Consider the following 14,787-nt stretch of genomic DNA (forward strand, 5'->3'; position numbering starts at 1 on the left):
ATGTACAGGGAGGAAATGATTTATGTTGACTTGTGGATACTATGGGACATGTCAACATGAAAGAAAACATGTACTGTTAGTCTGTTTTTAATTCTTTGAGCACCTTTGGTACTATGAGTGATTACATTTTTTTGACAAATCTGCAATTTTCATATACTGTATTTTCACACTAGATGCAAACTATAAAACATCATACAGATAAAGATAAAGTAAGCTTGTATAGAAAACGCAAACATCTAGCAAGCCAGTGACCAAATGTTTTTAGTGGCTATTGAACTTTTTGTTGTTTCATGTCTGCTAGATGTGTAAAGAGACAATGCTTGGCTTATATATCAGCTTTAATGTAGCGAGATTATATAATGTCAAGGTTATGTTACCAAACAATTAATCCTCTACCCTCTAGTGGTCTTTAAAAGAAAAATCTAGCAGAGAAGCTTTTGATTATTGCTTTAGGACTGGGGCTGATCAACAAGTTTGATAAATACGTAAAAAACATGTATCTCCAAAGTGTCCAATCCTTTTCACATAATTGTAATAGGTATATGGTTTATTTAATTATAAGGTAGGAGCTATTTTTAAACCCACAAAGGAACACTTTATCTTTTATGTTTTAAAGTTTCTTAAAAATGTATCCTCACCAGATGTGGAGTTCCGGGTTTTCACTGGACATCGATGACATGTAAGAAATGTAAGATCTACAAGATGCCGAGCATAATTAACTTGCATTTATTGTACAATTTTCATTTTCATTTTTTAAATCTACACTCAGCTTTAATAATATCAGATTAAAATACCAGATGACTTGATCAAATATCACAAAACGGAACAACAGCCTTTCTAAACAGTAGACAACAGCTGAAGTCATTTAAAAGTTGACTCATATTTGCTTACAACCTTCTGTAATCTAGAACATGAGAACAGAAATGGAAACATGGAAACATCTCCTACAGTAGGGAAAGGCTTAAGTAATGGACAGCAACCTTGGTAGGCAACTGGTTCTGATCCTGTCAGCCTCATTGCTCCTGGCAAATCATAAATCATAATAAACATGTAATTTCATAGAGAGGACATCTGCTTCCTGTTGTCGTAGAAGTTTTTTTTTTTTAATTAGGTATTTGGAAATAAGAATGTTTTGAACTTGCAGCTATAGAGGGATTGACGTCTGTTCTTTCCTTGAAAGCTCTCTCCGTAAACTGACAGATGGATTATTTGTCCCTCTGGACTTCCTTCATCATTCTTCAACGTTTTTCCTCATTAGCATGTTTTTTTTACCCTCAAATGCACTTTCCACTTCCTTTGCCAACAAGTATTTTACCCTGTTACTATTCAGCACGCAGCACTCATTCTGGACTCACGATGAGAGCAGAGAAACAGGGGTTATTTGGAGACCTAGCACTGATTTAAGATGAACAATTTCAAGCAAATACACATGAATTAATCATCGAAGTAATGGGTTAAAATTCTTTTTCCATTATGCTGAGATGGGAGAATTCCTTATCCATGGATACAGCACGTCATATTTTGAGCAGATGGGAAGATCTGTAAATAATTCTACGCTAGTGCTACTTTCTTAGGACGTCTTTGGAAGTGAATTGCTGTGAGATTGGCAGCCAACATGCTCACTTTCCTCAGAAGGAAAGGGGCCAGATCAACTATTCTGGACCCTAAACTCTTCTACCTCCTTCTAAATCTCTTTTTTAGTGGAACAGCTGGGCCACACGGTGAGTAAAAGGAATTTCTTGCTGTTTTTATTGAATGTTGGATAATTTTGGAGAGTCTTTATATCACATAGCTTTCTTTGTGAACATTTTTTTGTTACATGTAACAAGAAATAAACCTATTGACGTAATTGCTGAGGTATTTCATGACAATGAGTCACTTCTGCCGCTGAGACGAGTCTCAGTTCATGTTACAGACTCTATGTGCCTCAGTGAAATAACGACACATCCTGGTGTAGATCGTATTCAGCCACTACCAATTTATATATAGATATATTGGATACAGTAGCGAGGGTTCAATATCTGGGAGGCTTTTACATTTTATCTAGCACAGAAATCCATAACTATTGAGGGGTAGAATAGTTAAAGGTTTTTAACCCTTTTATTGTCATCCGATCAAAAATGAAAATTAACAATTTTATTGTTGCTTGTTATTATACCATGAATAATGTTTGAGTTAGAAAAGCAGAAATTTAGAATTATTTTGTTCTTGTTCTAAAATTAAAGGATTGGATGTTGATGGATAATCACAGACTGGTATATGTTAACTTTTACTTAATACTATTTCAAAAACACTTTTTTTCAAATGCTATGAAATTGAACAAGACAACCCAAAATCAATGTAATAAAGATTTTATGAAGGTATATAGAGTGCAAATGTGAGAGTGCGTAGATGCAATGTGAGCACTTGTAAAATATGATTTGAGATCTTGAAGGAAAAAAATCTGTACTCTTATTGTATTTTTATTTTTTCACTTCAGTCCCTTTTCCAGTACAACCACAACTCAGTGATTACAACCTCTCGAATCTGTTGCTGCAGTGTGCTCTCTCGCATCACGTCTTTTGCAACACGTCTTGCGATACATTTGGTGCATGTTCTACATTGCATCTACATGCTCTCACATTTGCACCATATTTACCTTCATGAGATTTGTACTTGCCAAAGAGCGTTGTGTGGAATCAATCACATTATTTTGGGTAATTAAAAAGAACATTGATATTGGAAAAACAGGTCAATTTCACCCAAGGACAACATGAGGATTAAGCTATGTACCCCCTAACAATGAAGCAATGTCAGTGATAGATGTAATAAACAGTCTTGTTCTTGGAAAAATAAACGCTGTTGAAAAAGGCAACAACTTGGAAAAAGACAGTAGAAAGAAGGAAGTAAGGCAAGAATAGGTCAAAAATAGTGACAAAAACTTAAAAAAAGAAAAAAAGAAAGACAGAAAGAAAGAAGGAAGGCAACAATAGGTCAATAAAGGTGACAAGAAAAATTCTAATATGCAACAAACTTTGCAAAAAATGACAAAAACATTGGAAAAAAAGAGACATAAACAAACTTCCAAAACAGCAAAAAAATAAAAAGTAGTCACGTACCACCTCCAGTCCTCCAAAGCTACCCATGGGGGAACACGTACCCCCATTTGAGAAACACTGCTCTAAAGGGACTGTCTTAGAACCATTAAAGGTTCTAAGATCTTAGATTTCAGTAGGTGCATATCAAGTTTGATACCACTGTCTTTTGTTTTGGTAACAGGGGACACCTGTCCAAGCTCCGAGTGGAGTGTCATGTGCCGTCCATGCTGTGAGTACCAACTGATCCAGTGTCGGTGTCCCTCAAAAGGGTCGAGGGTGGGCTACACTGTTCCGTGCTGCCGCAATGTTCTGGATCAGTGTGACCCCTGTATCATTCACCCAGGTACACTGGCATTGTCGCTCATGGAAATTCTTTTATTTGTAATGATCTGCAAGGTGCTTACTTTGTCTTTCGTTCTGCCGTTGCTACTCATGCTACCTACCAAGTTCTTCTTCTGTTATTTCCATCTCTCAGAGACGTAAACTATTTAACTTCCTGTATGTTAGATACCATTGCTTAGAAGGGTGTTTAAAACATTATGGTTTTATTCAGCTGTAAATTAAAGTGGCCAATTGACTTTACAATGTTTGGGATGATTGCTTTAATGTTAGTTCTAACGTTCTGCTTCTGTCCTGCAAGGCTGCAGTCTGTTTGAGAACTGTAAAACCTGCAACAATGGAACATGGAAAGCCAATGATGACTTCTTCGTCAATGGAAAGTATTGTACAGAGTGTCGCCAAGGCTGGAGTGGAGGGGACTGTAGAAGTGAGTTGGATTGTTGTAATGCAGAATCCACAGAATTGGCCAAATATTCACAATCTAATTGCTGACACAATATGGGTCACACAATGCATACAGTACGTTTCAGAAATACTCAGTTGTACAATTAGTGGTGATGTGTGTGGATGTGTTCTTTTATACTATTTCTATAACTCTTTGACTGAATGCTTGGTTTTCTTTTTAGATGACACACTACAGAGAATATATTGTTATCTTGCAAGTCAACGTATGAATACTAACGCAATATCCTTCTTCTACAATGAGCTCCTTAGCCCTTGTGTTGTCTTCCCGTTGACCATGCAATTTGTTGTTTTTCTGGGTCAAAATGTAACGTTTTGGTCCCAATGGTTTTGTCACTTTTTGCGACATTATTTAGTCACATTTTCCCAACATTTTCAATTAGTTCTGTCACTTTTTCCAATGTTTTTGTCTGTGCTTTTCAGCGCGTTGTTAGGGAAAATTTTAGTAACCTTTTCAACATTCTTTTATTTAAAAAAAAATGTAAATGGTATACAGAGAATAAAACACCCAAAGTCAATGAAAGTAATGAACTGATCATGTATTCTACTTGTGGAGAGTGTTGTTTGGAACCTTCCACGTTATTGTTTTTGATAATTTGGTTGAAAGAAACACACATTTCTGATATAGAAACCTTTTCAAAAAAAAGATCAAATTTGACCCGAGGACAACAGGAGGGTTAAGATTGCTCAACAAACCCTTTTAGTTTCTATGACCATACGGAAAGGCACAATTAATATATGGAACACAGCATGTTAGTTAGCCTGTCATCATAATCAACCCTGTGGTCCACTGTTTTCAGATTACTGTACCCAACTTTGTAATACGCCATAAGGACACTTGGTGGCAGCAACGCTTTTTTGTTTGGTTTTAGCCAAGCTGGAAATAGTCAGCTGTTTAATTTTATAATTATTATTCTTGTGCTACAGCAGCTACCATACCCAAATGAGTTCAAATGTGTACTGGTACATCCTACAGCAACATGCTGCTATTAATAGAGAAAAGCTACATGCTTGCCAATCCCCTATTCTCTCATGATATGTTTCCATTGCTATTTTTATGGCCCTGGGGAAATTGCCACTTGGATGCCATTCTGTCATGTACTTTATGTTTGACATGTTCAAAGGAAGGCATGGAGCCATTGTGCAACTTCTGTTGTCCTACATAACCTGTCCTGAGCCTGTATTGGATAAAGTGGCAAAGCATTCCAATGCATTTTGCTGCATGATTTCAATAATGCTTTGCTATGTGTACAAAAAATGTTTCAAAACCTTTGAATATTATGTGGCAACTCAAACGCTAATTTCAACCGTCAGCTGGTCCAGCGAGGAATGGCAGCAATCAATTTGTAGAATTTGAAACATCTTGTTTTGCCTTTTTAATTCCTCTGAAGTACACACATGTCAGCATGACTACCAGCATGAGGTTTACAATTGAAGACAACATGGGGTTTTTGAAGTGGCTGCTTGGAACCTGTCATCTCATACATATTTTGGAAGTGATCCGCCCTCCTACACAGCATGTCATGTTACTTATCTTGGTTTCAACAGTAAAAATGTTCAGTGCTACTGTGATCTACACACATTTGATGAGAACGTGATTGTAGTTCTCTTGTGGGTAGAATGTGGAGGCGTCATTCAGCGGGCCCAGGGTCTCATAGCCATGGAGAGTTACCCTACAAACGCCCGGTGTGAATGGACAGTGGAAGTGGAGAGGGACAGCAGCATCGAGCTGAGGTGGGTCACTATATTCAAAGCTTGACAAAATAAAAATAAATCAAATAACATGCATGGAACATTGAAAGTCAATCAATGTCTGAACCTGAAGAAAATGAAGGTCTTTGTTTGTGATGGGACCACAAGTCATATTGTTATTAAAGAGACTTCGGGTGATAAATAGTGAGAAAAAGCGCTAGACATTTTAATTCTGTGCGAGGAGTAATGAATGTGTGTTGAGAATAGTTTAGAGGTAGGATTTGTATTGGGCTAAAGTCCGGGCAATATTTACTAAAGATTATAAGGATGCTACTTCTTTCATCTGCTGTTACTGTATATCTGGGTGCCGTGAAAAGGTCTCCATGGCACATTATTTATGTTATACTTAGTCTCCAACAAAAAAACAGCTAAAGGATTTAGCTGGATTAGTATGATGACAATAACCTGACATAAGAAGATGTGTGACTGGTTTTAAACAGTGCAGTTTACTCACGTTCTCTCTCTTTGACACAGCTACTGTATTTATGTGCGCTGGATGCTACTTTAGCTCAGATCCTTATCACTCTGTCAGCTTAAGTTGAAGCAAAAAGTTGGAAAAGGATTTGCACCTTTAAATTTAAGTTCATTCTAACCCCAACCGGTCGTCAGACACCGCCTACCAAGAGCCTGGGTCTGGACAAGGTTTCTTCCCAAAGGGAAGTTTTTCCTTGCCACTGTCGCACTGTTGCTTGCTCTGGAGGAAACTAGAACTGTTGGGTCCTTGTTAATTCTGGAGTGTGGTCTAGACCTACTCTATCTGTAAAGTGTCTTGAGATAACTCTTGTTATAAATTGATACTATAAATATAATTGAATTGAATTGAAATAAATCTAGGCTTTTCAAGAAAGATTTCTGGTGTGTGTGGCTAAAATTAGACTGTTGCATCTCATATAGGAAAAATCCCTCCAGCTGTTAAATATGCAAAAAAGCCGTTTAGTCATAGAAAATATTTGATCTATAATTTCTGTTTGTGTATGATGCAGGTTTTCGCTGCTCAGTCTGGAGTCTGACCATAACTGTCGTTTTGACTATGTTGAGGTGCGTGACGGCAGCAACCTAAACTCCCCTGTGATTGGTCGGTTTTGCGGGGATCAGCTGCCCTCTCCAATAAAAAGCTCTGTGAACCACTTGCATATCCTGTTCACCTCAGATGGCTACAACAACTTAGATGGCTTTGTTCTTACTTTTCAGGAAAGCTCAGGCAGGTACTATCATTGTTACTAATGTGAATGCTACTTACATAAGACACTATAAAAGAAACAGTACAATGCAATCTAATGCAACTGTTTAAAAGGAAATACTCCCTTTTAAAAGCTCAAGATGTGAAATTCCACTCTCCTTCCATTCTTGCAGCACATCTCTTCAATTGCATATATCATATTTTCTGTTGCTAATGGTGAGATCATTTTATTGATACCACATATTTTTTTTTCAGGCATCTTCAATGGAAAGTTTATCCGGGCTGTTTCAGTTAGTCCCAGATAGATGTACTATGTACTATGACTTTTTTATCACTTTTTTCAATGTAGTATACTATGAATATTTTTTTAAATACTATATTTTGACTTTTTCCTCACCTGTTTCGACATACTATACTATCACTTTTTTTTAAACAAACTATTCAATGACTTTTTTTTACATACTACGCTATGACTATTTTATGCAGAGACATCGTTAGGCCCATTTTAGGGGTGCTGAAGCTAACCCAAAATGTTCCGTAGCTCCCCCACATAATAAAATAATGTTTTATTTATATTTCACAAGCTGGTGGAAAAGGCATGGAACATATTGAGAGCAAGAGAAAGAGAAAGAGAGAGAGAGAAAAAGAGAAAGAGAGAGAGAGAGAGAGAGAGAGAGAGAGAGAGAGAGAGAGAGAGAGAGAGAGAGAGAGAGAGAGAGAGAGAGAGATTCTGAAGGGAGTGTCTTGATTGAGGTCAATACCATTTGTGATCTACAGCAATGCTACCGCGGTTCCCAGCCCCACAGGCTTGGACCCCTAATAATGGAGGAAAATAATAACATGGATCATCCTTAGACAAACAAAAGGGTTCCACAGCCCTGCTGTGTGAATGTGGTTCCCAGCCCCTTAGGCTTGGAACCCTAATTAGATGGGGACCCTTGGACAACATCTGTCAAATGGGTGTCCGTGTTATAGTTTCTGTCAGTTCAGGGGTCCTTGACGTCAAAAGGTTTGAGAACCACTGGTCTACAGGGCTAACAAGTCTGGGATGTTACGTTCTTTCCTAACAACAGACATTTGTTGGCAGATCTGGGCATTAAGGAATAGCCTAAAGAACATTATTTCATGATATTTAATATAAATGCTATATTCTGACCAACTTATCTTTCTGCATTCATTTGCTGTAGTAAATTATGTTGTAGGCTAGGCAATACATTAGCATACATGCATACATACATATTGTACATACATACTGTACAAACATACACACGTACATGCATACTGTACATACATACATACATACATACATACTGTACATACATACATACATACATACATACTGTATGTACATACATACATACATACATGCATACAATCATACATAAATACAAACATACATACAATACATACATACATACTGTATATACATACACACAGACATACACACATACATAAATACTGTACAAACATACATACAAACATACATACATACATACATACAATCATACATACATACATACATTTTTCAATTTCCTGCGGGAGTCATCCCAAAGGATCAATAAAAAGAAGTCTAAGTCCAAGTCTACATACTGTACATAAATACATACATACACAGACACATACATGCTATTTATTATTTTATTCATTCTAGCACTGTTATTTTGACAAACTATACTTTGACTTTGTAATCACTTTTTTTCAATAAACTATAGTATTACCTTTTTGTTACTTTATTCAACATACAATGACTTTTTGAAATGCTAAACTATGATTTTTTTTTTAAGCCTTCAATTCCACTCTTGTTTAATACATTATTGGTATTATTCAACATTTCAATTCATTTCTTACTAGTTAAAACCAGTTCCAGTTTTCAGTACTTTTCAGTTTCTTATTCTTATTCTTGATTTTTATTATTATTATTATTTATTTATTTTCCTACCCATATCCATCTTAATGTTTTCCAAATTTTGGAAATGAAAATAATTATAAATTCTAATTTAAATAAAGATCTCACTAAGATAACTGTAAATAACACACTTACTGTTTGCTTTTGATACTTTTTTTAATCCCATCAGTAATTACCATAATTATGCAGTAAGAGGTAACTCAACTATTTTCCTTTTAAGGCAAACAATATTTTTCACCACAGCCATACTTTCGAACACTAACACAATATCTGAAACTGCAGAATGAGGATCTTCACACTGTGATTGGTTTGGAATAATATTTATTTTCTCTTTCAAAAACATTCATACAGGCCAAACAAGCAGAGCCCGGTGTTCCCCTCCACCCAAATTGCTCAATGGCTACCACAGACCTGCTCCTGACACAGCTGGGGGTGCAAAGGCCGTTGAGTTTTTTTGTAAAAAATCCTTTATTCTGAGTGGAAACCATCAAACTACCTGCCTCTCTAATGGATCCTGGAGTAGCAGGCCGCCCCAGTGTGTGAGAGGTAGCTGTTTTCAAAATTACACTTGGGTTGGGAACACACGGTTACACACACAAAGCGGGCTATTTACTACATTGTTATATATGGACGGTACAAAATGTTTCCAGCATACAGTTAATCTTACTATTCCACAGCCCAATTTACATATCCTCAAAAAAGTAACAATTTAGCACTAAGAGCACTGTGATTATGTATAGTAAACAGGGCCATGTGTTTTAAAAAACGAAGCAGTAACGTTTTGGATTTTTTCCTTATAATGAATACGTTTGTTCCTGATACTTTACGCATGTAAATGTTCCTATTTTCTCAGAATAACTTAATCTTCTGCTCACAATTATTTATATTTCTGAAATCAAATTGTGTATGCAATGGAGTGATGCACTAACTACTCACCTGCTTGATCTGCCCCTACAGCATGTCGAGAGCCCAGCATTTCTGGACTTGTCCGACAAAGTGTTCTGAAGCCCCATCTGATATCAAGGTAGCCACTGAGATACTGTGGTGTGTATATTAACTTGAATGCTACCATATCTTGCAGCATTTTAGTTTGTGATCTAATCCCTTCATTCCCATCAATCGCTATCAAGTTTAACTGTGCAATACAGGTCAATGTTGAAGCAATTCTTAAGTATGATACTAAACAGGTTTCTTCTGATGAGTTTGCATTGTTCTCTAAAATGAAATCAGGCTCTTCTAAGTAGAACTTAGGGGTTCATTATTGAACAATAAAAATAGCACAAGATCCACTTACAGGAAAATAGATATAGAGTTTGCTCCCTCCGCTTATGAAGGTGACAAGATGTGGTTGAGGGGACCTTGAGTGGACCTTGCCTTTATGCATTGCTAATGTTTTAAAAGTGCTAATGAGGCAGCTTTATTTCTTTTTCCACAGAGAGACTCCAGGTCAAAGAAAGCATCTCTCATCCAGGTACAACATGCACGATTTGTTGTCAGCTGGTTTTATTCCACTCAAATTGGATACAAAGTCAAAAAAAGACAACACCGCCTTAGTGGAGCTTCCTCGAGGCCTCCACCCACTCCACACAACCATTGAGTACAAGTGTGCTTCCCCGCTCTACCGCCACACAGGGAGCTCCCAACGCACCTGTCTGAAGTCTGGCAGGTGGAGTGGACGCCATGTTTCCTGCTCACCAGGTTAGAGCAAAAGCAACAGCATAGACCCAGCTTGTGGCTTTAAGCTTTAAGAGTTTCTTAAAGACAGAAACCAACAGATACTTATGTTCTACTTAAAATACAGAGGTTTACTCCTCTACGCAGTGGGCCGGGGTTTTGCCCCTTGCTGCCTGCCATTACCCCCTCTCTCCCTGGTCATGTCTTCAGCTGTCCTGTCAGTTAATGGCCTTAAATGGCCAAAAAATAATCTTAAAAAAAAGAGAGTAATTAATATATATTAACAGCCCCACTTGGTCTGGTTTGGCCAATACCTAGTGGCTAATGTTAGGAAATTTAGAGAGAGATTGATGTATAGGTTAATAGGGCCTTGACACACCAAGACGACAGTCTCAACCATCAACCCTCGGCCTAGTCTGTGAGGTGTGTCCCGCGGCGGCCTTCGTCGGCCTTTTTTTGGGGCCGCGGGCGGTTGAACAGCCAAAACTAACAATGAATTACACATGAATTATTAAATTATTAAATTGCACTTTAAAATGTTGCCCAATTGAAAAGCTATGCACAGATGTAATGATAATATTGGCCCATGGGTTGCAGGATATATTGCAATTCAATTCAATTCATTTCAATTTTATTTATAGTATCAAATCACAACAAGAGTTATCTCAAGACACTTTACAGATAGAGCAGGTCTAGACCACACTCCAGAATCCACAAGGACCCAACAGTTCTAGTAGTTTCCTCCAGAGCAAGCAACAGTGCGACAGTGGCGAGGAAAAACTTCCTTTTAGGCAGAAACCTCGGTCAGACCCAGGCTCTTGGGAGGCGGTGTCTGACGACCGGTTGGGATTAGAATGAAGAGCTTGTTTGTAGTAGTTCTTTGTAGCATAGCAGGGAGTTTTGCACAGAGTCAACAGTGTTCGTTGCACAGTCTGACAGTCTGACGGCCGCTGGAAATTCTACGAAAAGCACATTGCTATCGCCATATGAGTGACGTGTGTGTTTGGCTTAATTTACGGTAGACAGTGTATGATGAAAGCATGTTGGGTGGAGGAAAGTTGGTCTCTCCACTCCGCTCCCACTGCCGGGAGACTTCTTTGCCGAGATATGTTTGAGTCATTTAACTGCATGAATTATTAATAGATTACTGCCAGCTGGTGGTATGAGGAGTTATTTCATTGCACCATGTGCAAAACGTACAGTGTTCCGAATTCTTGGAATAGCTTATAATTCCATAACATAATTGCATTGGGAACACTGCACATTCAATTGCAAAGCAAAACATGACCAAAAATGTTTGTTTCAAGTTTGTGTTTTACCTTTACAGAAAGTGAAGAAAAATGAATATTAGGCTGTTAGCAGTAATAAAAAAATAACAGTATTTGCATTTTTCTTTACAAAGTCAAAGATTTACTGTAAAAACTGAAAAAATGTCTAAAGGGTTTGGTTTACTTAGAATCACTGCACTAATATTTATTTGCATAACCATTATTTCTGAGAACTGCTTCCCATCTGTGTTGCATGGAGTCGACCAACTTCTGGTACCTGTGAACAGGTATTCCAGCCAGGACCATTGAACTACATTGCACAATTCCTCTACATTACTGGGTTTTGCCTCAGTGATGTCACTCCACAGTTTAGCAGTTTGTTGTGACATTAAATTTTTAACACACTCTTTCTCTTCTCTGACTGTTACCTTCCAACAGTTTGTGGCAAATTAGACAATTCCAGTCAACACAACCTCACAGAAACACTGTGGCCTTGGCATGCAGCCGTCTATGTCCGGTCACCTCCTGATCACACTGCCAGCACCCACAGGCCCCAGGGAGTAACCATGTCTATCCAGCAGGGGGCCTCAGAGGAATCCACATTCTGGCACCTTGCCTGCAGCGGGGCTCTGCTCACCCAGCATGGCGTCCTGGTGGCAGCTCAGTGTGTGGTAGACAAGGACAAGCAGCAGACCCTTCACCCAGCACATGTGAAGGTTGTCATAGACATGCAGTACCAGACATCCAAGAACCGGCTGAAAAGGCTGCACCACCACAGGGTACAATATAGTCTTCTAGTCAGAAAACACATATCGTTTGCTTTTATTAGATGAGTGTTTAGAAAACTGGGCTAAATTAGTTTAAAAGTCCCATGACATGATGCTCTTTGGAGGCTTTTATATAGACCTTAGTGATCCCCTAATACTGTATCTGAAGTCTTCTTTTTCCCAAAAGTCAGCCTTTTTGCAGATTTAAAGCCACTAGATTCAGTCCCACAATGGGTTTTCCATAGTATGTAACATTTCTGAGTCTGTAGCTTTTGAGGAGTTGGGGGGGGGCAAGGTGGAGGCTGGGGGGTGCCTTGACCAAATGCAACTTTGCGCTTTGAAGGCCATGATGTCTCTCTCTCATGGGCGAGCAAAGCAGAGAAAGGGGAGGTTACTTTTCCCCTTATGACATCATTAGGAGCAAGATTCCAGATCAGCCCATCTGAGCTTTCATTTCCTCAAAGGCAGAGCAGGATACCCAGGGCTCGAGGGACCTTAGGCAGGCTGGGGGAACTCATATTAATGTTAAAAAACTCAAAAAGTGAAATTGCCATGTCATGGGACTTTTAAAGGCCAAGAGATTTTTACGTTTTCTTAGAATGTGTAAGACAATAAATGCCGGTTAAATTAATCATTTAAATGTTGGTAAACATTGGCTGAAGTTTAGATGTCTAAAACCTTTTTCCACTACATTACTCCCATTTTTGACCTTGTGATTACCAAAACCAATGCTTGTAATGGTCTTTTTATTTTCAGATCATTCAGTGCACAAAAGTTTCCCATTTCTGCAAAATCTACCAAACAGCAGATGGAGTGTTAAAGTAGAAAGCAAGGAATATTCATTAAATGAATACAATCTTCTGGAAAGGTTATTGTTTGTATAGAGAACGAGAAGAAATCCTTTGGCATTAAGACGTGCACTTAAAGTTTTACAACAATATTTGATTTGGATTTTAAATCTTAGCGCATCTTGAGGCGCATTATCTAATCTTCCAAAAACAACAAAAGTTGGCACATTTTTATTTACATTAGGCTTTCTCAGGTATTCTAGGTCTTTATTTTCAACCATATTCACAGACTATCTCTCTCTCTTCCTGCCCCAACAGGTTTCAGACATTTTAATCCATCCAGAATTTTACTCCGCCCCCGACTCCAATGTGGCTTTGCTCAAGCTACAAGACAAGGTCAAGATCCGTGATCATGTGTTGCCAGTGTGTCTTCCCAAAGTGCAAGGTGGAGAGGTGACCGCACAGGAGGCTCACACCGCAAGGTGGATTTTACCTGACGATCACAGGCACCTGAGCCACTACCCTCCCCCGAGCCAGACGAGACTTGTTGAGTTGGGTGATGTTGTTCAGTGCGAAAGAGAATTTGCTCAAGGAGGAGCGCATACCGCAGTGATCAGTGACAATACACTGTGTGTCATTAGGAAGCCGTCCAGTCCTCAAAGCCCTTGTCCTAACATTATTCCAGGGATCACAACCATGCCAGCTATGTTTTTTTCCACAAGTGGTATCTTGTTGGGTCGAGAAGAGACTCAGGGAGCCTCCAACACAGTCTGGCAGCTTCTTGGTTTAGAGAGCTTCAGCTATATGGAAGAGAACTGCCACCAACAGTAGTACACAGTTCAGACACGAATATCCAACTTCCGAGACTGGATAGAGAAAAACATGCAGTAGATATTTTTTTTAAATATATCATTGAAGGTGATTTTCTCAGCTTAAATCTGAAATTCATTTATTTCCAATTTTACAAATCTCTCAGTGGAAATGGTGGCGATGGAGCAAATAGTAATAGCACAACATTTGCAGTGATAATTCTGTACCTGCTGTCTGTGTTAATATCATGTAAGAACTGATTCCCTGGCTCTACTTGGATCTTGTATGTGTGCATGTTATTATTCTGTATTTGGGCCACCTCCACATCAAATAACAACTAAAGACTGCTCAAAAAATTAAAAAATAAAGCAATCCACAAAAATTCCATTTTGAGTCTTTGATGAACTGCAATCCACACAGCTAGAACAATTTTAAATTGAGTTAATGACGTTATCACTGGTTAGAAAGAAATTTATACATCTAGATCCAAGCTTAAAACCCAAAGTAGTTTTTTTTTTTATTTTCTCATGGAATTTCTGCTTCAGTTCTTTACTTTTACATTATCATGTCCTTCTGTCCTGGTCTGTAGTTACTAATGCTATTATTAATATACTTTGACATAATTTAATATAATAAAAATATTTATTTAAAAGCAAGTTTAATATTCAAAAATTGCCTCCTGTGTCCATCCTGCTGTTTGGTGGATCTGGAGAACAGCACCTGTGTGTCTGCGCCTTGTTTGCATGTGAGGCTATGCACCCCGA

At 38.2% G+C, this 14,787-nt stretch overlaps 1 protein-coding gene across 1 annotated transcript; it reads left to right on the forward strand.

The window, feature by feature from the left end:
• Positions 1–1,157: 1,157 nt before the first annotated feature.
• si:ch211-102l7.3 (inactive serine protease PAMR1) lies at positions 1,158–14,572 on the forward strand. Its single transcript, XM_034877509.1, has 12 exons — positions 1,158–1,424; positions 1,543–1,721; positions 3,259–3,420; positions 3,718–3,843; positions 5,498–5,612; positions 6,614–6,846; positions 7,786–7,851; positions 9,005–9,262; positions 9,674–9,740; positions 10,152–10,414; positions 12,097–12,437; positions 13,532–14,572. The coding sequence occupies exons 2-12, from the start codon at positions 1,616–1,618 to the stop codon at positions 14,042–14,044; spliced, it is 2,250 nt and encodes a 749-aa protein (XP_034733400.1). The 5' UTR covers positions 1,158–1,424; positions 1,543–1,615; the 3' UTR covers positions 14,045–14,572.
• The last annotated feature ends 215 nt before the right edge of the window (positions 14,573–14,787 follow it).

This window comes from Etheostoma cragini, chromosome 1 (assembly GCF_013103735.1).
Source record: "Etheostoma cragini isolate CJK2018 chromosome 1, CSU_Ecrag_1.0, whole genome shotgun sequence".
In the NCBI taxonomy this organism is placed as follows: domain Eukaryota; kingdom Metazoa; phylum Chordata; class Actinopteri; order Perciformes; family Percidae; genus Etheostoma; species Etheostoma cragini.